The sequence below is a fragment of the Giraffa tippelskirchi genome, chromosome 5, assembly GCF_054371585.1.
Source record: "Giraffa tippelskirchi isolate mGirTip1 chromosome 5, T2T-mGirTip1v1.2.pri, whole genome shotgun sequence".
Taxonomy (NCBI): Eukaryota; Metazoa; Chordata; class Mammalia; order Artiodactyla; family Giraffidae; genus Giraffa; species Giraffa tippelskirchi.
The window spans coordinates 21699507-21723181 of NC_137279.1; the positions used below are offsets into that span (position 1 = coordinate 21699507).

The 23675-nt window shown below is 40.6% G+C and overlaps 2 protein-coding genes across 7 annotated transcripts in view; one reads left to right on the top strand and one right to left on the bottom strand.

Annotated features, from left to right (window-relative positions):
* Positions 1 to 23675, bottom strand: part of BRINP2 (BMP/retinoic acid inducible neural specific 2) — a 226972-nt gene that overhangs the window by 144544 nt on the left and 58753 nt on the right. The gene's annotated exons all lie outside the window — the stretch shown is intronic.
* Positions 3801 to 23675, top strand: part of ASTN1 (astrotactin 1) — a 345878-nt gene continuing 326003 nt past the window's right edge. The window contains exon 1 of one of the 3 annotated variants that reach the window (XM_081493881.1): positions 3801 to 4570. In XM_081493881.1, coding sequence (XP_081350007.1) covers positions 4288 to 4570 — 283 coding nt within the window. In that variant the 5' untranslated portion in view covers positions 3801 to 4287. The remainder of the gene's footprint in view (positions 4571 to 23675) is intronic. The other 2 variants (XM_081493880.1, XM_081493879.1) reach the window with 2 other exon arrangements.

A 23675-nucleotide genomic window follows, 5' to 3' on the forward strand; every position in this document is an offset into this window, starting at 1 on the left:
TGAAAAAAGTTCTGAAGCCTATTTTCTTTATGAAATAATTGAAGAGTGGATAATGGCAAAGGCTATCACTCATGAGTACCAACTGTCTAAAATGTTAGATCCTTTATATACATATTTTCATTTCCTTCTCATACCTAGTCTAAAAAGCATGCGTTATTGTTTCTGTTTTGCAAATATAAATGTTCTATTTTGCTAATAAAAATGTAAGACACTATGTTGGGAAATGGCCATTGACCTTCTAAGGTTGTGTGTGTGTGTGTGTGTGTGTGTGTGTCTGTGTGTGTGTGTGTGTCTGTGTGTGTGTGTGTGCGTGCGCATGTGCACATGCGTATAAGGGCTCTGTGAGGGGACCTATGGGTAAAGGGAGTGATGGAAAGTCTCACTTCATAGCTAAGGGCTGAGATTTGTCTGCAGATAAGAGACAATCTGGAGAACACTGCGTGGTGGACAGGATGGTGTGGGAGGAGTAAAAATGGATTGCAGGCTTTAATTTGGTGGGGATGTGTTTGCGTGTTGTGGGGGAATGGGAACGGGACAGTGTAGTAAGCAAAACATCTAAGAGAATAAATAGTATGAAATTTGGAAGAGTTTTTGAATTTCCAAACTATGGTGTTTGAATTTTACCCTGTGGGAAAAGAAAAACTTTAGAATGGCATGAGGAAAGCAAGATTTCATGAAGATCAACCTGGTAGCTGTCTAAAAAAGAGTTTAAAAGCAGGAGAAGCATTCAAGAGCTATTATGAGTTAGGGAGCAAGGCCATTGGAGCTGGAACATGGAAGTTGGACCTCAGGAAGAAAGTCAGGATTGGAGATGACAGAACCTGCTATTTTATAGTGTCTTAGTCAATATAAGTATTTGTACTTATATAATCTGTGGCCTGTGGGATGGGCAGAGATCAGTGACCCCATTTTATTGTGGGGGACAATGAAGATAAGAATAGTCCAGGTTCAAACTGATTTGTCTCTAGGATGATATGCATGTTTAAAGTGGTATTAAAAGCTGCACTGATGGGTATGTAATAATAAATATATCTGTTATTACTATGCTAAAATAATAATGTTCCAGGCTCACCTCCAAATAAGCAAATTATGGAGTTGAGACTTGACTTCAAGTCTATTGCTTCACTACATCATGTTGCCTGTATACAAAGGTAGTTATTTAGATGTATACAAATTTCTCCCAGTTGCATTTAAAAGTAAAACATCATACAGAAGAGATGATCTAGTTCCTGTGAACTTCAACTTCTCCCCATCTCTAGGTGTTTACTTCCCTAAGAAAAGGCCACGTGACAGTGTGGCATATTTATAGGAATCCAGTGCCCTGGCAATATACTATCTCTTTTTATTTGCATAGTCCTCTTGCTCGACCCTTCCACAAATTCCAAGTCTTTCCAACTCAATTTGTTGTTGTTCAGTCACTCAATCATGTCCAACTCTTTGCGACCCCGTGGAGTGCAGCACGCCAGGCTTCCCGGGTCCTTTCCTATGTCCTGGAGCTTGCTCAAATTCATATACATTGAGTCGGTAATGCTATCTAACCATCTCACCCTCTGTCGTCCTCTTCTAAATGGACATTTAATCCATGTATACTTTTTCTTGTGACTGTGAATGAGAAAGTATGTAAAAAATGTAATCATGTAAAAACTATAGATAGGCAAAGTAAAGCCAACATTGACTTATCAGAAAATCAAATGGTTCACTTGGGTTTTCTAAAATGACTCAATACACTTCAGAAAATGAGGAAGAAAGATTTCAAAACAATAATAGATTATACGCTACTCAAAAGCAAGAAGAGTATTTTTCCTAGAATCTGCCCATGCTTAGTCTAATCCACAGCATATGGTAGGTATGCAAATGTTTACTGAATGAATTACTGGGAGCCATTAAAGTCCAAAAATTATCCATGGGTGTACCTAGATGTCCCATAACTGTGTAGTGAAAAGAGCCCTAGGCAAAATCTTGTTTGTGGTCTTCGCTCCCCCACTCCTTCTTGGCAGATTGATCTTGGGTAAACTGCTTCATTGGGGCTTCCCCCGTGGCTCAGCGGTGAAGAGTCAGCTGGCAATGCAGGAAGATCCCCTGAAGGAGGGCATGGCAACCCACTCCAGTATTCTTGCCTAGAGAAGCCCATGGACAGAGGAGCCTGGTGGGCTGCGGTCTATGGGGTCGCACAGAGTCGGACACGACTGAGGCAACTTAGCAGCAGCAGCAGCAGCAGCAAAAGCAACTGACCACACGCAAGCACGCAAATTGCTTCACTGTTTCACTGTCCTCAACTTCCTTATCTGTCAAATGAGAAACTGGACTAACAGATGATCTGCTAGTTTCATGCTATTTCTCACATTCTAAGACCAAGTGTATTTTTTCATTATCACTCTAAATTTTCAATGGGAAACTTTGAGTAATGAAGTTAATGCTGGTTTTTATGCTAGAGAGAGTAGGCAAGAGAGACACCGTGGGGTCTTTATCTCAGTATCTCCTATGAAGATAAGTTTTAAAAAGTCATTAGCTGATAAATGCTTTTTGCAGTAATTTTCAATGCTACATGGTAATCGTTAGTTCTCAGATATGTTAAAAAAAAAAAAAACCAAACTGTTATAAAGTCTGTATCTCTTTTCTTATAAGTAAGACTTTCACTCCTTAAATGTGACCTTAAATATATGACTCATTTTCTTTATTCTCATTCATCAACTAGAGTAACCTTGTCAAATATATGGCAAAAGCTTTTTCTTGTTGTTGTTTCTTTTAAAGGACATACATTCACAGATGCCAATAAATTGACACTAGGTAGAATGAGAATGAAATTGTTCTAAAGTGGAAATCCTCTTTGAAAATGGTGGTGCATTAAATTCCCAGAGATTAGAAAGTATTTATAACATAGTCTTATAGCACTTAGTATTTAAGTCAGCACTGAATAAATGTTTAAGGGCAAACTTTTTTTTTTTAATTGAAGTATAGTTCATTTACAATGCTGTGTTAGTTTCAGCAAACTTTTGAAATGAGTTAAAGGTTATCCTGTAAGAGAAAGTTCAGTTAATCATCAGATACTAGCACATACAAAAACCATTTTCTACCAATTTATTGCATACTATCATCATTTTGTTAAGGCTTAAGGCATTACTGTCCAGCACTAATGGAGACAAAACTTTCAAGGGTTTTTGTTGTTAGTGGTGTTTTTATTATCTATCCTGTTCTACTCTTGACTGGACTAGGTTTGACCTGGCCCATGCCCAAGGATATTTTTTTTATTCCTTTTCCATTTGTTAAGGGTATCTAGAAACTTTCTTTTTCTCACATTTTCTTCCAGCTCTGTTCTGTTTACTGGATTTTCTACAACTAAAGGCTCAATAACTCTTTGAGCTAGCTCTACTTTTTTCTATTAATTATAGCCAGCTCCAAATGATCTTTATATTGCTTACCATAGATAAGATTGGTAACAGAAATGAAACGGAAAAGGGAGAGAGAAATTGCAAATAAAAGTTCTAATTACCTGCTTAACTGTATGCAATACACTGACTTTGTTATTTGTCATTCACACAATCTATTTATATATATGAACATACAAAATATTCCCTCTAAACATATTTCTGCACCTTTAGTGCTAATAACACACACGTGCATTTATTCCAGCACACGCTTATCCACTATAAAAATCCAATTTTAGTGGGTAAAAAAAGACAAGAATGGAACCACTTATATCTACAAAACAACTGGGGAGTATTTGCATATAGAGACCCCCATCACTGGCTCTGAGGAAGCACATTTTAAGGGATGTGCGCGCGCGCCCTTCCCAAACCATCAGGAAGATAATGCGGGAGGGAAGATTTTGCATTGGAAAACCGGTTGGGGAAAAAAAAAAATGCTGTGCAGGTAGTTAATAGCCAAGAGCGTGCTCCTGCTGGGGGGATGCAAAGTAGGAAGGCGGCAGCACCAGCTGCCCGCTGGGGGCTGACCTGATTCCCCAGAATCTTCAGCTCCCTTCCTCTTTCCTCCGACGTCCTTCCTTCTCCTTTCTTCTCTCCCCACTTCCCCCTCACCTCCCTCTTGCCTTCCCCAGATAAGCAGCTCCGGGAAACAAAGAGCGCGCGGGCTCTCCGGGCATCAGCGCTTAAAGCCCTGCACCAGGCCCGCGGCATCTCGGTCCGGGGGACCCGGGCTTTCCCGGCTCCGCATCCCCTCCCCAACCTCCCCCGCCTCCCGCGCTCGCTCGCTCGCTCGCTCGCTCCCTCCCCGCTCGCTGCCTCCCCCACCTTCGCAGCGCTGGGAGGAAGGCGGCCGGGGCTCAAGATGGCTTTAGCCGGGCTCTGCGCCCTGCTCGCCTGCTGCTGGGGGCCGGCGGCGGTGCTGGCCACGGCCGCCGGGGACGTGGATCCTTCCAAGGAGTTGGAGTGCAAGCTCAAGAGCATCACGGTGTCGGCGCTGCCCTTCCTGCGCGAGAACGACCTGAACATCATGCACAGCCCCTCGGCCTCCGAACCCAAGCTCCTCTTCTCCGTACGCAACGATTTCCCGGGAGAAATGGTCGTGGTGGACGACCTGGAGAACACGGAGCTGCCCTACTTCGTGCTGGGTGAGTCCCGGGGGAGGTCGAGGCGGCCCGAGGCGCTGGCCCGGCGCCCCCAGCCCCCCCACTCCGGCTCGCTCTCCACACCCACTCGCCGACTACCTCCCCTCCCCCACCCGACCTCCCTGGATCCGCCCCGTACCCAGACCATTCTCCACACCGACCTACAGGCTGGCGCTTCAGTGCACCTGACTTCTCCCCCGAATCCGACCCGGATGCTGGGCCTCCCACCTCCCCTTCGCTGCCTTGGCCCCCAAGGAACAGGTTGCCCGAGTCCCTCTGAAACCGTCCCCGGCTTTCATTCATAAGCACACGCACCGGAGCACTTCTTGGCTGCTCCCAGCTCAACTCCCAGAAGCCCTTTTCCTGCTCCCAGGCCACAAGCTCAGTTCTTGGCTTCAAGCCCCCTGGACCAGCCCCCCCACTCCCACCCACAGCATCTCCTGGGGACAGTTAAAAATAGGTATCCAGTGCTCACCTAGCCAGGCCTGTGCAGGGAAGATTGGGTGATTCTCCAGAATTCTCTCAGTGAGAGCTCTTTATCTGTCACTAGGCTGCTGACCCTGGGTTCTATCCCTGGATTGGGAAGATCCCCTGGAGGAGGGCATGGCAACCCACTCCAGTATTCCTGCCTGGAGAATCCCATGGACAGAGGAGCCTGGCGGGCTGCAGTCCATGGGGTCGCAAAGAGTCAGACACGCATAAGCACACACAGGCTGCTGACACTCTCTGGCCTTCCTTTAGAATACAAGTTTCTTACGCCCCTTGTGTCCAACCTGGCAAGTCCTACCTCCATGCTTTCGTGTAACAGACACCTCCAAATCTCCAACTCTTTGAAGAAAGAAATCCAGACTGTGGTCTGTTAACTTTGGCATCTTTGTTCTAAAGCTCCCTTAGAGAGATAGAGACAGGCATTCCTGCACAAAGAATGGCTTCTCTGGTCAAGAAGCTTTTACTTCCTTTGTTTGTTTACATCTCTCTCTTGGTATCCTATTTGAATTTTCTTAGGCCACAAAACTCCTTCAGATACTGGAACTTCTACATTACTTCTAGTCCACTCCTTTTTTTTTCACTACTGAGCTGCAAAAGATACTGTAGTCCTCCTTCTGCAGCTTGCAGAGTACTACAGGTGCATGTGACTTTGTTATCCAAAATTTCCTTCACTTCTCCCTGTGCAGATCCACCTCACCCTGCTGTGCAGGTCAGCCCTGTAGTCCATGTCTTTAGTGCTGCTGTAAACCACCATTCTTATTTTGCCAAGGAGAGAATTAATAGACAGCCACCAGTAAGTTTCTAGATCCAAGGAAAAAAGTGAAAATGTCCAGGAAGCTGTTCCATCCATTTGACTGCCCTACCAACTAAAGTTCACTTTGTAGGGACATGGCTTCCTGATGGTTGTATGTAGGTGAGAACCACACGTGGAATGCTATTTCACATCCCTTTCATGCTCTTTCCTTATGAGACATGAAACATTAAGAAGTGGATGAGTAAACCCTCACCCTCCAGTCTATGGAAAAACAATTTCAAAAACTGCCTGGTCCTTTGAAAAGTTGGTTTATAGTTCCTGGAGTACAGCTCGGTAGACCTCATTAAGCCCAACCTATAGTCTTGATGGTGTTTACTTTTGCATTAGAAATGTACTAATAACACAATAAAAACTGGGGGCTGGCTGGGAATGCTGACATTGTGGATATGCTGTTCATTAAAATGTACAATTGCTGGGTTATTTGGTGGATGTAAATTTTGTGTTGGAAGTCATGCTGATGTGCAAGTACACAATCTGTTCATCATCCAGTGTAAGAACAAGTGTAGGGAATTATGTTTCTAAAGAGCCTATTTTGGGGCTCACTGTGCATGAGAAGGGACATGTGTGGTACATGAAAAAAGGAAGATTGGATGAGCAGGTATTCAACATTCCACTTCCTCTTTTGCAGAATCCCAAAGGCAGGGCCTGAAGCCATGATGTGCCTGCTTGGATCCAATGCACACAGCAAAAGCCCACATGTTAAAGAATGGGTTTTCTGCACCTCTGTGCAAAGCTGCCCACTGCAGCATCCTGCTGGAGTTGCTATGGTAACCTCCTGCAACTTGGCATTGACACACAGGAGCAGACACACACTCTCATTTCAGGGGCAGATGCATTTGCTAAATGCATTGATTGTCCCCTGCCCTCCCAGTCAGTGGGGGTATGTTCAGAGCCAGAGATATGCTGGTACCTCCCCTTTTGGCTCTGAGTTCCCAGGGGAAGTAGGAATGAATCTCAGCTGGGGCAGTGGGCCAAAGCAGAGGACAAAAGGAGAGGAGTCCAAGTTCATGGAAGTCAAGTGTGGTTGCTTTTGAACTTAATTTTTGTAATCCTGGATCCTGTCACTCGTGGTCAATAGTAAGGTCTGTAGTGACCTTGATTTATAGAGTTTTCCCTACTCTTATCTCTAGAACCTGGTTTGTTTAATCCATCCCCTAGAAGAATTTGAATCAGTCAGTTCTGGAAATTTACTGAGCATTTACTTGCTAAATACTCTTAAGTGCTGTTAGGATATAGAAGTTAAAAAAAATAAAAGGTTCCTGCCCTGAGAGCTGAGAGTAATAACACCTGATTGTGTGGTTGTTAAAGGTTCTTCAAGGCTGTAGGAATTCCAAGGAAGAAGACACTTTCATGGCAAGAGCAGACTCCAGGGAAGTTATGGGCTTGACTAGGGGCCTTCTGTCTCCAGGATCAAGTCCTATCACTTCATTGAGGCCTCAAGGGTCTTCTGACCATAGCCTTCTCCAGCCTCTTACCTCTGCAAGCCTGCTCTGGCTCTCGGGACTCTAAACATGCTCTTCCCTCTCCTCCACTTGGCAGCCTTCTTCCTTCTATACCCTGCTCACATGTCACCTTTCTATGAAGCCTTCCCTACCCCCACCAAAGTAGTTTGGGTTCATTCATCCCTCTTCTGTACTCTTTGCATGGATTAAAAAAAAAGCGCACGTATGCACACACACACACACACACACACACAAATGAACAAAATTAAAGATAGGTTAAATTTGGCTTGGCCTAGAAATGGCAACCCACTCCAGTGTTCTTGCCTGGAGACTCCCAGGAATGGGGGAGCCTGGTGGGCTTCTGTCTATGGGGTCGCACAGAGTTGGACACGACTGAAGTGACTTAGCAGCAGCAGAAATGGTGAAACCATTTGAGGTCATGGAAAGGATGAGCCAAGGATGGTGGTAGGAATGAGTGTGGGACTAGTGTCGTAGTACGGAGATTAGCCTGGTGGTCTGAGAGTACAGACGACTGTGTCTGGCTCTGAGAGTGGGATGTGGCCCATGGCTTAAAAGCCAGGCAGGGGAGGGTTGACTTGACGTAGGAGGCACTGAAGCCTGACTTGGCGAGGCTGTCTCAGCCATCAAAACTGTTGTCAATTTTGCTTGTAGGATAACTCTATGGGACAGTGAAGGGGGTGGCATTATCTCCTGTTCCCTGAATTTGCAAATAGGATTTGCAAATTCTGGTGAAAGGGCCATATGTAACTTTCAGATGTGTTTTGTTTGGCTACACATGGTTTTGAATCTGAATGTTCTTAGTCAAGCCACGCCATCTCTAGATTGACATACTTCCTAGGAATATTGGTTGTACTGTGGCTGCACCTCTGTTTTATGGCACCTATCTGGCACCTCTTAGGTCATCTAAACCCCTGTTTTCAGAAGTATTGTAAACTTTCTATAATATGCAAAATAACTGCAATTCCTAATTCAAGATATTTAGATACAGTCGTCTTATTATCCTCTCAGGAGACTATAAAATTTTGCTGAACTAGCCAATTAAAATTTCATATCTTAACTGAAATCTTGCATCTCATCTTTCAAATGGAGAAGGCAATGGCACCCCACTCCAGTACTGTTGCCTGGAAAATCCCATGGACGGAGGAGCCTGAGAGACTGCAGTCCATGGGGTCACGAAGAGTCGGACACGACTGAGCGACTTCACTTTCACTTTTCACTTTCATGCATTGGAGAAGCAAATGGCAACCCATTCCAGTGTTCTTGCCTGGAGAATCCCAGGGATAGGGGAGCCTGGTGGGCTGCCATCCATGGGGTCGCACAGAGGCGGGCACAACCGAAGCGACTTAGCAGCAGCAGCAGCAGCATCTTTCCAAACAGTAGACTTTCTAACTTTGGAGGCATATCTGATGTTGAGACAACTGGTTAACCTGAAGTATGGCTTCTGTGCTGAAGTGTGGTTTTCTGTGATGTGAACAGAACATATTTATCAGTCTCATTACTATTTGAAAGGGATGCTCCTCTGTTTCAGACCTAGCTATTGAGCGTGTGTAAAACTTAGTGAAGAAAGCTGTTTCTCTTGTGCCTGGGAGTTTCGCTTTAGCTGTCATGGCTTTTGATTGAAGAAGGTATGCCTGAAGATAAATCAATCAGCCTGCAGAGATGTAGTGAGTTCCTGCATGCAAGGTGCTATTTAAAGTGTCTGGAGCAGGCCAGTATGGTGGTTAAAAGAACAGGCTTTGAAGACAGATCTGGTGTCAACTCGCGAGGACTTTCCACTTATTCCATAGTGGAGAAAAAGGAAAGGATAGAGAGGTTAAGTAACTTACTTAGGGTCACATAGCTAATAACTGATGGATCCGTAACCCGAACTCAGGTCAATGTGACATTTAAGTCTTTCCCTCAGTTACTATTTTATATGTCTTAAAAGTTTTAAAAATCTATTCTTTTTCATGGTTGAATAAAAGGAGCCCTGGCAGTGGATAGAGTAGGAAAATATATTTAGTTTGTATAAAGGAGTCCTTTGTGGCTTCTATGTAAATACCTTTTGAATATCCTTGTCCGTTGAATGATTTCTCACATAAGCCTTAATGCTGAAGAGGGTGAACTTCATCAAGAAGTATTTATCTAAGTAGGTATACTTACCTAAGCAGAATTGGGGAATTCTTGCTTCATTCATAGTTTCCAGGTCTGAGTAGTCATGTTGTATGGCATGTGATGGCATCCACAGTCCTGATGAACATGGTAGGGTAGGTAGGGATTAAGAGAACATGCTCTGTGCTCTTCTGAGAAAGGCCCCACAGAAATACAAACTGGGGACCCCAGAGAGCAGGTTCCACTGTGAAATGGAGTCATCCAGAAGGCACTGTGCTTTCTGCTTCTTGACCAAGGCCACTGAAGTCTGTAGCAGGTGATCTTGTGCTTAGAATTCACTGTCAGAGCTCAGTGATGCTGCCTGAATAGCAGTTACTGAGCTTTTTGATTGGCTTCAAATATAACATCAGACATAGTTTTCTACTTACCTTTGAGCTTTGCCTAATAGGAAGTATCCCACTGTTTTTTCACACATCCTTCCATCTTCCCATTCAAGGAGAAACTTGGAAATTTGCTCCTTTTCCTTCTTTTTGCTCTCTGCTACAGTGAGCTGCCTAGGTAGGCAGCAAACACATTCATATAGAGTGGCAGCCCCATCTAAACCTGGGAGGGTGCCTGGTAGCAATCCTAAGGTAGGGAATTCAGCACTCATATAACTCATACTAGCAGAATGCACTAGTTTATGGTATTGAGAGGGTTACTATTTACCGTTTCTCTACAGAACTGTGGATTTTACATCAAAGGAATTTTGAATGCAAGAGTGATGAATTTTACACTGCTTCAAATGCACTTCTAGATATACTGAGCTGGTCTGAATTCAAGTTTTTGAAAGAAAAGTAAAATACAAGCTTAATTTCTTCATATATCTTTGAAGGCAAGATTGAGGTCTTGTTTTACAGAATATATATATATATATATTATATATAATATACATATATTTTATACTTTCTTTTTAAGGAATGTAATCAAACCTAAAGTTTAGTAGTTTCTCAGATTAAGGCCAGTTTACAAGAACAGAACTTGGCACCTTTTCAGCAGGAATATGCCAAGTCTTTATTTCTTCACTTTTATACCAATTTCAAATACATGTACACAGATAAGAGGAAAAGCTCTATTTTGAGCAAGTTAATCTCCAAGGACAAGTTAAAGCCTATGGTAAATTTTAATATACCAAAACTTGCCATCTATCATCACTGTTACTATAAATATCATAAATATAGTTAATATTTTTTAAATCATATACACTTTGAAGACTGAGAGAAAAAAACAAAGTGCCTCTATTGATCTCCAAGTTTCCAAGGAACAAAATTTGGAAAAATTAAATTGTTCCTGACGGCAATCTGAATTGACATGATGACTTTTGTAAAACAATTTGGTACATATTACAGGTAAAGTTGAAAATGTACATGCTTCATGACCCAGCAATTCCACTTCTAAGTTTTGATTACACAGGAATTCTTACATGTATATACAAGAACATTTGTGGTGGCATCGTTGGTAGTAGCAAAACCTGGAAGCAACCCAACATCTGTTAATAGAAGGCTAGAAGTATACAAGGTGTATAGTCACTCAATAGTGTATTATCTAGCCACATTTACCAATAATGAGTTGCAGCTACATATACCAACATGGGGAAACCTCACAAATGTATCATTAAGTGAAAATAGCAACTAGCTTAAAAATACAAATGGTACAATTTCATTTATATAAAATTCAAAATAACATGTTTAAGGATACATACACATGTACAATTTGTATGAAAAGCAAGGTGTCAGAAAAACACAAAGGATGGGTGTTACTTCTGGTGAAAAGGTAGATGATGTGAAGGAAGAAGGAAAGAAAAGGGGCTTCAAACATTCTGGCAGTTCTTTTGTAATTATTTTTTTATTGGAATATTGTTTATTTACAATGTTGTGTTACTTTCAATTGTGCAGCAAAGTGAGTCAGGCATATACACATACCTATATCCACTCGTTTTATATTCTATTCCCATATAGGTCATTACAGAATGTTGAATAGAGTTCCCTGTGCTCTACAGTAGGTTCTTATTAGTTATCTCTTTTATATCTAGTAGTGTGTACATGTCAATCCCAGTCTCCCAATTTATCCCTCCCCATCCCTTTCCCCCTTGGTAACCACAAGTTTGTTGTCTACATCTGTGACTCAATTTCTACAATTTCTATTTTGTAAATAGGTTCCTTTGTACCAGTTTTTAGATTACACATATAAGCAATATCATATATTTGTCTTTCTCTGACTTACTTCACTCAGCATGACAGTCTCTAGGTCCATCATGTCGCTCTGCAAATGGCATTATTTCTTTCTTTTTAATGGCCGAGTAATATTCCAGTGTGTGTGTGTGTGTGTGTGTGTGTGTGTGTGTGTGTGTACCACACTGTCTTTATCCATTCCTCTGTCAATAGACATTTAGGTTCTTCCACATCGTGGCTATTGTAAATATTGCTGCAGTGAACACTGGGCTGCATGTATCCTTTCAAAATAAGGTTTTCTCCAATATATGGCAGTTCTCAATTTTTTTTCCTTTTTGAAAGAAGTAAACAATTTTTATAACAGTTTTAGATTTAGGGAAAAATTATAAAGATCATGCAGAGGCCCCATATACCCTGCATCCAGCTCCTCCTGTTAATAACATCTTATATTAGTATGATACATTTATTACAATTAAAGAACCAATATTAACATGTCACTATTAACTAAAGGCTATATTCAGACTTAGTTTTTACCTAGTTTTTATCTTTAGAAACTGTTTCCTTAGTTTTTATCTTCTCTCTGCCCCAAGATCCTACCTGAATCTTACATTGAATCATCACATCTCCTTAGGCATCTCTTTACTATGGGAGTTTCTCAGACTTCTTTTTGATGATTTTGGCAGTTTTGAAGAGTATTCCTCAGGTATTCTGTAGAATGTCTCTCAATTTGTTTGGATTGTCTAATGTTTGGATCTGTGTAATGTTTTTCTCATGCTTAGATTCAGACTATGAGTTTGGGGAAGGAAGCTATAAAGTGTCATTTTCCTCACATCATGTCAAGGGTGCATTTCATCATTATGACCTGTTGACCTTGATCACCTGGCTGAATTTGTTAGTTTTCTCCACTGAGAAGTTACTTTTCTTTCCCCCTTTCCATGTTTTTCTCTTTGAAGGGAGTTCATTACACATAGCCCATATGAAAAGAATGGGGAAGTTATGGGTCTACTTTTTTGAAGGCCAAGAATCTATATAAATTATTTTGAATTATTCTACAGGAGAGAATTTTCCCTTATCTCTCATTAATGTATTGATTTAATCATTTATTTATATCATATGAACTCATGAATATTTATTTTATAGTTTGGATTATAACCCAATACTATTTTATAGATTTTATTGCTCAAATTGTTTGAGCTTTAACTAATGTGAGCTCTTTCAGTTGCCTTCTGTGTTCCTTTGACATAACCCCATTAATACATATAGATTTTTGTTGTTTTTGATTTTTAAGCACTTTGCTATTTCTGTCACTACAAGCTGCTCCAAGCTCATCTTGTATATTGCTTCCCCATCCCACTGTTGTACATTCCTAGAATCAGCTATTTCTCCAATAAGCCCCAAATTTGTTCACTGGAGAAATGATATTAAAAACCAAGATCTAGGGACTAGGTATACTGATTTATACTGAGTATTAGTTGCTTCTAGGCCCTCTTAGTTAACAGAGTGAAGAAATATATGTGTTACTAAGTCATAGGGATTCCCTGGGGGCTCAGACAGTAAAGAATCCGCCAGCAATGCAGGAGACCCAGGTTTAATCCCTGGGTCGGGAAGATCCCCTGGAGAAGGGAATGGCTACCCACTCCACTTATTCTTGCCTGGAGAGTTCCATGGACAGAGGAGCCTGACTGGCTGTAGTCCATGGGGTTGCAGAGTCAGACACGACTGAGCAACTTATTAACACTTCCACTTTTCTTTCACTTTACGAAGTCATATGTATATACATATCTATAAATATTTCCATATGTAACCATCTGTATGTATATGAAGCATAACTTCCTACTGATGTCTCCAGCTATAATCCATTATCTAGTTATCTAATAACATCTAATATGTGTATCTAATCTGGGGATCATTCTAGCCCCCTTCCCTTGTTTATTCCACTCCAACAGTGAGAAAACCTGGTTCCCACTGTCTTCCATCCATTTATTTAATTGTTCAACTCCACTATACATGTACGAAGTATCAGAATTTCATTTATATCCCCATGGAGAAAAAACTTTACCAGCTAGAGTACAGCTCTCCTTTACAGTCCCTTTAGTCTTACAGATCCTACTCATTTCTTTGGTCACTTAGTTACTTAGATCAATACCTTTATCCTCCCCTACTCCCGCAGAGAAGTTGTTTTCATTTATTTATGAAACGGTTCATGTTTTGTCACGTTCTGCATTCCATTCTGGGGTCACCCCACCTCCTAAATGATTTCTCTTAATTTGTTCTTTTCTCTTAATTTGTAATTTCTTTCCTCTGAACTTTGTACACAAAGTTCTATGGGGTTTTAACAAATACACAGTGTCATACATCTACAATTATATTATCACACACAATAGTTTTACTGCCCCACAAAATCCTTCACCTTTCACCTATTCAGCCCTTTCTTCATTACCCCCAAACTCTGGCAACCACTGATCTTTTAGTCTCACTTTGTTTTGCCTCTTCTAGACTGTCTTATAATTGAAATTACACAGTATGTGGCCTTTTCAGATTTGCTCCTTTTACTTAGCATAATGCATTTAAGTTTCATTCATATATATTTTTTTATGGCTTGTTAGTTCATTTGTTTTAGTGCTGAATAATATTACATTGTGTGGATGAGCCATTGTTTGTTTATCTGGTCACCTACTGAAAGGCATTTTGGTTGCTTCCAGTTTTTAACAATTAAGAATAATACTGCTATAAATATTAGCAGGTGGTTTTCTTGAATGTTGCCACTTTTTTGGTTTGGCTTTTGTAATCTCAATGGAGAGGTATGAGACATCCCTAATCCAAAATACATTTTATCCTAGGTGTGTGAGAGCCCTCCTCCTGCAGTGGCTCACTTGTTTTTTGGGTTATCTTTATCCCTGGCAGGCTACAGTCCATAGGGTCACAAAGAGTGGGACACGACTGAGCACATATACACAGCAGATCCCTACTTCCAATTTACAGCTACTCTTTCTCACAGGCCAACATTCTAATTTTTTTAATGTGTATCTTTTCTTAAATTTGTTCTTGTGAAATGTAAATAGTTTTTGTGTGGTTGTGTATGTTTAATTTAACTGAATGGTGATGTGATAGAATGACATTCTGATTCTTACTCTTTTCAGTCAACACTATATTTTAAGATCCACTCATGTTACTATGTGTGAATACAGCCCAACACTCTACTCTGTAATTGAATTTCTGCAATAATGATAATGTTCTATACCTGCCTTATTCAATATGGTAGTCCGTAGCCTATGTGTGGCTTTTTACCATTTGAAATTTAGCTAGTGCTGCTAAGGAACCATTTTTTTCTTAAAAAATTAAGTAATTAATGTTTAAATAACCTTATGATAGGCTAGTGACCATCATATTGAAAGTGCATATATAGAACATTTCCATCATTGCAGAAGGGCTAATTGGACAGAGTAGCTCTAGCAATCCATGGTGGCCATTCACCAGATTTTACCAGTCCATTTAATGATGTATGTCCAGACAGCCTCCAACTTCTCATCACTATAAATAATGCTGCAGTAGCCATTTTTATGGACATTTCCTCGGAGATCATTGTGAAAATTTCTCTGGGATATACGGCAGGAGTAGCATTGTTGGCTCATGAAGATTATATACACTTAATTTGACTAAGTACTGTCAGATTGTGCTCAGAATGGCTGCCCCGCTGTATATTCTCATCAGTAGTATTTGAGAGTTCCTACATCTCCATACTCCTGCCAACACTTGGCATTCTCCAGTGTTCTAATTTTTGTCAATCTACTAAGTATAAAGTGATATGTCATTGTTACTTCACTTTGCATTTTTAGCAGCACTTTAAAATCCTAAGGCACTTATCTCTTTGATTATAATACGGATTACAGAGAAATTGTTTTCTCAAGTGGATGTATATGTATGTCTTCTGATATCACCTATGTTTTTGTTTAGTTGGTTGGTTTTCCAGAAGCTTTTGAATTTTATGTAATTTAATGGTTATTTAATTTTGGCTTCTACACCTTAAGTCTTAGGGAAAGTTTATCAAGTGGTCAAAGTACTGGAGCTTCAGCTTCAGCATCAGTCTTTCCAATGAGTTTCTTAGGTTGATTTTATTTAAGATTGACTGGTTTGATCTCCTTGGTGTCCAAGGGACTCTCAAGTCTTCTCCAGCACTACAGTTTGAAAGCATCAATTTTTTGGTGCTCTGCCTTTTTATGGTCGAACTCTCAATCTGTACATGACTACTGGAAATTCCATAGCTTTGAATATATGTGTGTGTGTGTGTGTGTGTGTGTGTGTGTGTGTATTTTTCAACAATTATGTTTGTATATATGAAAGCTACTAATGTTTGTGTTAATTTTCAACCCCCATTATATTACTAAATCTCTAACCATAGTAGTGTTTCAGTTGCTTCTTCTGAATATTTTAGCTACATAGACATATCATATGCAAATACTGATAATTTTATATCCTTTGCTTAAGTTTCTTTACCTATAATTTCATTCTCTTATCTAATTACACTGGTTGTAACTCCAATATAAGGTCAAAAGAGAATGTGATAATGTGAATTCTTGTCTTTTCCTAACTTTAATGGCAACAGCACTGCTGTCTTGCAATTATGATGATGGCTTTTGGATTAAGGTAAGTAAAAATTACCATATTAAGGAAGAATTAAGTGTTTTTTCCCTATTGATAATTTTTTTAAAAATTATATTTTCTGTATCTAGAGAGACAATCATATGATTTTTCTCCTTAGATTTATTAAAAGGATACATTATATAAATAAACTTTCTAATACTGACCTATCTTTGCATTCATGAAATAATTCTTCCTTGGTAAATGATGCATTATTCCTTTAATGTGCTGTTGGAATTCTGTTTGCTAATATTTTATTATGAGTATTTGGCCACCTGATGCGAAGAACTGACTCACTGGAAAAGACCGTGATGCTGGGAAAGATTGAAGGCGGGAGGAGAAGTGGGTGCCAGAGGATGAGATGGTTGGGTGGCATCACCGACTTGATGGACATAAGTTTGAGTAAGCTCTGGGAATTGGTGATGGGCAGGGAAGCCTGGTGTGCTGCAGTCTATGGGGTCACAAAGAATCTGACACGACCGAGCAACTGAACTGAACTGATTTTGTGTCAGTATCCCTAAGTAAGATAGACTTAGGTTTTCTTGTCTTTGTGTGTATAATCTTTTTCAGGATTGGTCATCGATTTTATGATGGATTTCCCTGGTGGCTCAGATGGTAAAGAGTCTGCCCAAATGTGAGAGACACGGGTTTGATCCCTGGGTTGGGGAGATCCCCTGGAGAAGGAAATGGCAACCCACTCCAGTATTCTTGCCTGGAAAATCCTATGGATGGAGGAGCCTGGTGGGATATATTCAGGTGGATCCATACTTTGGATGGATGGTGGATACATACTTTGTGACCATGGGGTCACAAAGATTTGGACATGACTGAGCGACTAATAAACACATCAATTTTATATTTGATATATTTACACTTTTCATAAAAATAATTTTCAAATTTTCCTCCTTTGTTTGCTCTAGAATAATTTAAATAGCATTGAAATTACCTATGGAATTTATAATCTTAATCACTGTACCACAAAGTATAGTGAGTGTAATGAATGAATCAAGAACTGACTACTTTGTTAGTAAATAATGAACAACTAAATCAGACAGGATAATAGGGAACTCCTAGAGACAACACTCTAAATTGAGATTCAGAGAATGATGAGAGTTAGTCTGCTGACTGGGTATTCTGAGTTTGGAAAAGAAATTACGAGCCCTAGAAAATAGAAAGGATGAAGTGCCAATACTTTGGCCACCTGATGTGAAGAGCCTACTCATTGGAAAAGACCCTGATTCTGGGAAAGATTGAAGGCAGGAGGAGAAGGGGGCGACAGAGGATGAGATGGTTGGATGGCATCATTGACTCAATGGACATGAGTGTCAGCAAACTCTGGGAGATGTTTAAGGACAGGGAAGCCTGGCGTGTTGCAGTCCATGGGGTTGCAAAGAGTTGAACATGACTGAGCGACTGAACAACGACAAAACCAAAATGGGTGAAACGAAGTGCAGCGTCACATTTGGCACTGTCAAAGTTGACAATCTTTGATTGAAGGGCTGTGAAGCTGAGCATGTAAACCAAAGAACTATCTAGTGAATTCTTTTACTCTTGCCAGTTCCTAGGTAGTTTTTATCATTCTAGGTAGTGAGGGAATACTCACAGTAAATCCACCTATATACTCCATGAGGCACCATTCCCATTGAAATTTATGTCCACGCAGCATCACCTGGAGTTGTGCAGAGTCTATGTACCTTTAGTGGCCTTGACTGATGACTACAGATTGTCCTGTTCTCTCCTAGGTATCTACTTTCCCCCAATTATGAATTCTGAGGATTAAACTGCTCTTACTTATTTTCCTCCATCATAATCTATCCTGTGCCTTGGCCTTATTCTCCTTCCCATATCCCTTCTCCTTTCCTTCCCAGCGTCCTCTAGAAGACTCTTTTCATCTAGCACGAATCAGGGATATAACCTAAAAGGGTGCAATGGCAAACACTGGCAATTTCACTGAAAAGTGGATACTTTTTCTCAGAATATTCCCCAAGCATATGAGCTGCTGCTGCTAAGTCGCTTCAGTCGTGTCCGACTCTGTGCGACCCCATAGACGGCAGCCCACCAGGCTCCCCCGTCCCTGGGATTCTCCAGGCAAGAACACTGGAGTGGGTTGCCATTTCCTTCTCCAATGCTTGAAAGTGAAGTCGCTCAGTCCTGTCCGACTCTTCGCAACCCCATGGACTGCAGCCTACCAGGCTCCTCCATCCATGGGATTTTCCAGGCAAGAGTATTGGAGTGGGGTGCCATTGCCTTCTCTGAAGCACATGGGAGGAATGGCCATTTCCTATTTTCTTCACTGATGCTTCTATATAGCCTTAGGAACACATTTGGTCCAGAGTCTATTGTGTATAGATCTTATGTGCAATTTCTTGGAAAGTGAGTGTGTGCTCAGTTGTATCTGATTCTTTGCCACCTTATGGACTGTAGCCTGTCAGCCTCCTCTATCCATGGGATTTTTCAGGCAAGAATACTGGAGTGGACTGCCCTTTCCTTCTCCAGGGGATCTTTTGGACCCAGGGATTGAACTTGTGTCTCCTGAGTCTCCTGCATTGGCAGACAAATTCTTTACCACTGATTCTTTACCAGGTGCCACCTGGGAAGCCCCTGGAAAGTGAGTCTGTAGCTTAAATCAGATTTTAAAGGGGTAACTGTTAAGTAGGGAAAGAGTTAACCTTCTGGAACAAAGAGACCTTACAAACATAATTTAAAGAAGAAAAGTTTACTGTCAGATGATGACAGTTCCAAGGTGAGTGGTTCAGTTTGAAAGGGCAGCTCCCTCCCTGCAGTTGTTCAGAAATCCAGAATCCTTTCCTCTTGTTGGTCTTTAAATCCCCAGATCTTTATCTTTTCTATATACAAAAGCAGGCTCACCAGCTTGTGTGTTTTAGCTCACACAAAGGAGAAGGGCATGAGTTCAGAGTGACAATTTTCTTAGTTTTATTTGTTTTTTAATTTAAGAACAAATTGAAGCAAAAATTGCACATATCTAGCCTTTTCCCACGTCATTGTTTACATGAATCAAATCTTGGAAAATGATGCTGGGAAATGCGGTCTTAGGTGGGTGGTTATGTTCTTGAGTTAAATGAGAGAGAGAGAGGCAGAGGGAGAGAGAGAAGGAGGATGGAGGAAGGGAAGGAGGAGAAGCAGAGGTGAGGAGGGAAGGGAAGGCAAGACAAGGCAAAGATTCTGTGGGGGAAAAAAGCAGTCTTTGGTCATAGGATCTCAAAAACTGTTAACTACCATCCTTCTAGACCCATACAATTCCACTCTCCTTTCAGAAAGCACCTCCTTTGTGGAAGTACACATCTTCAGCTTCATCACCTTCTGCCTCTCCTAGTTGTCTCCACTTACCAGCTTCCTAGACTTTCACCACTGGTTTTGCCCCTCTGGTTTTGCTCTCTTTACCCAAGCACATGTCATTAACTGTGTAGACCCAGGTCAACAAATCTATTCTTAGAGGGCAAGACAGTAAATATTTTGGGTTTTTCGGGCCATATAGACTCCATTGTAACTACTCAAATATATCTTTGTAGGAGAAAAGCAGCCATAGACAATATGTAAATAAGTGGATGTGGCTGTGTTCCACGAAAACTTTATTTTTAAAAGTAAGCAAGTAACTCCCAGACCATAGTTTGTCAACGCCTGATGTGGACAGTACATCCAACATCCTCTTTTATAATTCCTTGACTCCTACAACTCCACTGACCATCAAAACTCCCACTTTATTCACCCATGATGATGGTCAAACCCCTCGTCCCCAGAACTCAACTCTGAAACTGGTCCTATTCAGACCACGAAGTCTTCTTTGCAGCTCTCATGCTCTCCTTTTCCCTCTGACTGATCTTTCCACTTTTGAAATTCACCATTTCATTGATCTTTTTATTTTCTCCACGTCTATTTGCATGTTTCTGGCATCTCCTCCTCTTCTTGAAGTACCTTTTGATCAGAATACTCAATTTCAGTGCTTCTTGTCATTCTATACCATCTACCAGTTAAATGTCCAAATGTGGATCAGTTCCCCTGAACCACATGCTTTACTTCTGCCCCCGCACTGAGTGCTGAGATCTCTGTATAAATATTCCCATTTGCATGGATTTGTGGTACTATAAATATCTAGGTTCCAATCTAGTTTGGTTCTAAACATTGCTTACTTTTTATCGTCCTTGATAAACTTCTTTCATTGCCCTCAGTGACTATTTCAAACCTTTAATAAGACAGCTAAGCTCCCAACTTAACATATACATCTTTATACTTAGCATAAGACCTTGCCTCATGCTTTACCTAAAAAAATTGAGGCTATCAAACATAATCTCTGTACACCTCAACTCTCAAATGTTTAGACCAACTTCCATATTCATTCTTAGTTTCTCATCTCCAACTTCCAGAGTTTTCTGAGCAGCTGTTAAGTGCCAGTCATGATATTAGGTTCTCAGGATGCAATGAGAAATGAAAAAGACACAATCCTGTCCTTATAGAACCTAGAATTCTGCCTCTTCTGGGGCCTCGCTGTATTTTTCATTCGTCTCTTGTAGCACTTTACTTTTTCTTTCTCTTTTTTCCTTTCCCTCCAGCCTATCAATATATTCATGTCTCTCCTATCTTAAAAAAAATCATCCATTTACTTGTGTACCCTCTTAGTGAGTACCTTATCAGTCTCTCCCTGATCACAATGACTTTTGGCTTCTTGTCTGCTTCACTGCATTGAAGTTGCCATTAACCACTAATGTTTAATCCAAGGAATACGCTTCTATTCTTATCTTAATGGTCCACTGTTGCATTTGCCATTGCTGATCTTCAATGAAATTGTCTCCTCCTATTCATGGATACTGTACAAGCTCCTTACAGGTAGGAAGGTACCTTGTAAAACTTAAAGAAAGCCAGTGAAGCATGGGGATAAAAGTAGAAAGAGTTTTTCCAAAATCAGCTGGTGGTAACTTCAAAAGCCTTATTATTTCCCAGTTTACAATACTGTAATGACTCCTAGAATTTGATGGAGATGCTCAGGATTCTTAGCAAGGCATGCAAAGTACTCCATGATCTGGTTCCTCTATCACTAGCACCATCTCAGGTTAACCTCATATTAATTTAGAACTTTTCCATGGCAAGTAAGAGAAAATTGAAACTGATGTAAATGATAAAAAGGATCGATAGACTTAGGTCAGTAAAAGTGGCCACCAGACCGACTTCTTTCAGGGCTCCAGGTGTGTGTCTTTGCAGTTCTGTGGGCTCTGTCCTCCTGGGCGGACTACATCCTTAGACTGGTGGTTAGAGAGCTGCAGCAGTTCTGGGCATCACATTCATATGGAAAAGTATGGAAATATGTCTGGAGGAAGAGTCAGGGTTGCTCCTGAGAGTTCCTTCATAAGAGGGAGAAGGCTGTTGTCTCCTAACACCCCCCTGAAAGTCTCTCCTTGCAATTCTTTGGCATGAGTTGACTCAGACCTGCCCAGCCCTGGACCAATCTCCTGTATCAAGATGGGAGCAATAAACCAGTCAATGACAGCTAATCAGGGCCCATTCCTGGAGCTGGAATCAAAATTCCAGACTGGATGGGGAGAATGAAATTGAGGAGGACACCTCAAAGTCACCTCAACAACTCCACTTCCTTCTTTGGGAACGGTGACCTATTTTTTATCTCTTTACAATTTCCCCCTAATTCCTTTCAGTCTTCCATATACATCTGAGATACCACCTCCTCTTCTGAGGGTTCTTTGCCCTTTTTCTTTTTCAAACTTTTTATTTTGGGGTGTAGCCGATTACCAACACTGTCATAGTTTCAGGCGAACAGTGAAGGGACTGAATCACACATATACATGTATCTGTTCTCCCCCAAACTCCCCTCCATGCAGCCTGCCATGTAACATTGAGCAGAATTCCCTGTGCTATGCAATAGGTCCTTGTTGACTATCCATTTTAAATATAGCAGTCTGTACCTGTCCATTCCAAACTCCCTAACTAGCCCTTCCTCACATCCTTACTCCCAGCAACCGTAACTTCCTTCTCTAAGTTTGTTTCTGTAAATAAGTTCATTTGTATCATTTCCTTTTAGAGTCCACATATAAGGGATGCCATACAGTATTTCTCCTTCCCTGTCTGACTTACTTCACTCAGTATGATAATCTCTAGTTCCATCCATGTTGCTGTAAATGACATTATTTCATTTTTTAAAAATTCTTTGCCCTTTTCCTGTATTCTCACATGCATACCTATAATACACTATTATTCTAAATTATTTTCTTCTCTGTTCGCTTATCCTATGATGTGATAAGCTCCTGAAAGGCAGACAAATTCTTATCAGCTCAGTATCCTTGGCTTCTAGCACAGTGCTAGTTTGGCATGGAATATGTCCTTTGTGAATATGTGTTGAGCTTGGTTCCACTGAACTTCATGGGCTAATTCCTGCGGAGCCTTCACACCTATAGTTTTTTTGTTTTTTTAAATCTGGTTTTGCTAGGGGTATCCTAGATGAAGCAATTTATGAAAAAGTGACCCTTGAGTACATGTCCTCTTAATGTTCTAACTTGAAAATGGGAAGTATGCATACAACCCTTATGCTCCAAGCTGAAGCGTGATTGAGTTGGAAGCTAAACTATTTCCCTTTGTCTTGTACCACAATTTTTGCCTGAAAGAACAGGAAAACTATATTTATTCAGAGTTGGGTACTTGTAATGGAAATTGTAATAGATATTTGGCTGCCATTTTCTTGAAAATGAACAAAGTGTGCTTGGAAAATGACTGACAATATTTGTAGCTAATGGTAAAGTCCAAGCTTTCAAGAGAAAAAATATTTTAAAAACACTCGTAAATGCCACAGTGAACTTGACAGCTTTCCAATACTTATAGACTTTTCTCTGGAGACCAGCACTGCTATTAATGAATGAGAGTTTTTGAAATTGTGTAATGAAATGTGCCAACAGTTGGAAAATCTGTGTAAATCCATTAGCCGATATTTTCGAAATGACCAGTGCCTAATGCTTCAAAACCATGAATGAGTAAAAACAGTATGTTCAGATTTCAACATGGGAATGGATTTTGCTGAAGGATGAATACAATGTTCAATGTACGGTTTCTATTTCCAAATTGCAGCTCACCTTCAAGATAGTATACAGAGTTTTAGTAATATTTTACTGAGTTTTGGTATAGTATCAAAGACTGTCCACAATTTTTTGAAGTGGCTATGAAAATACTCCTCCCTTTTCTAACTTTGTCTCTGTGTGGGTAAGATTTTCTTCATATACTTTAGCCAAAATAATATGCCGTGGTGTATTTAATGCAGAAGTATAGATGGGAAGCCTCTTTTATTAAGCTTGATAGTTTAAAAAGTTGCAAAAAAATGTATGACAGTGTCACTCCTCTCACTGTTCCTTTTATCACAAACAATATTTTTTTCATAAAATATATTGTTT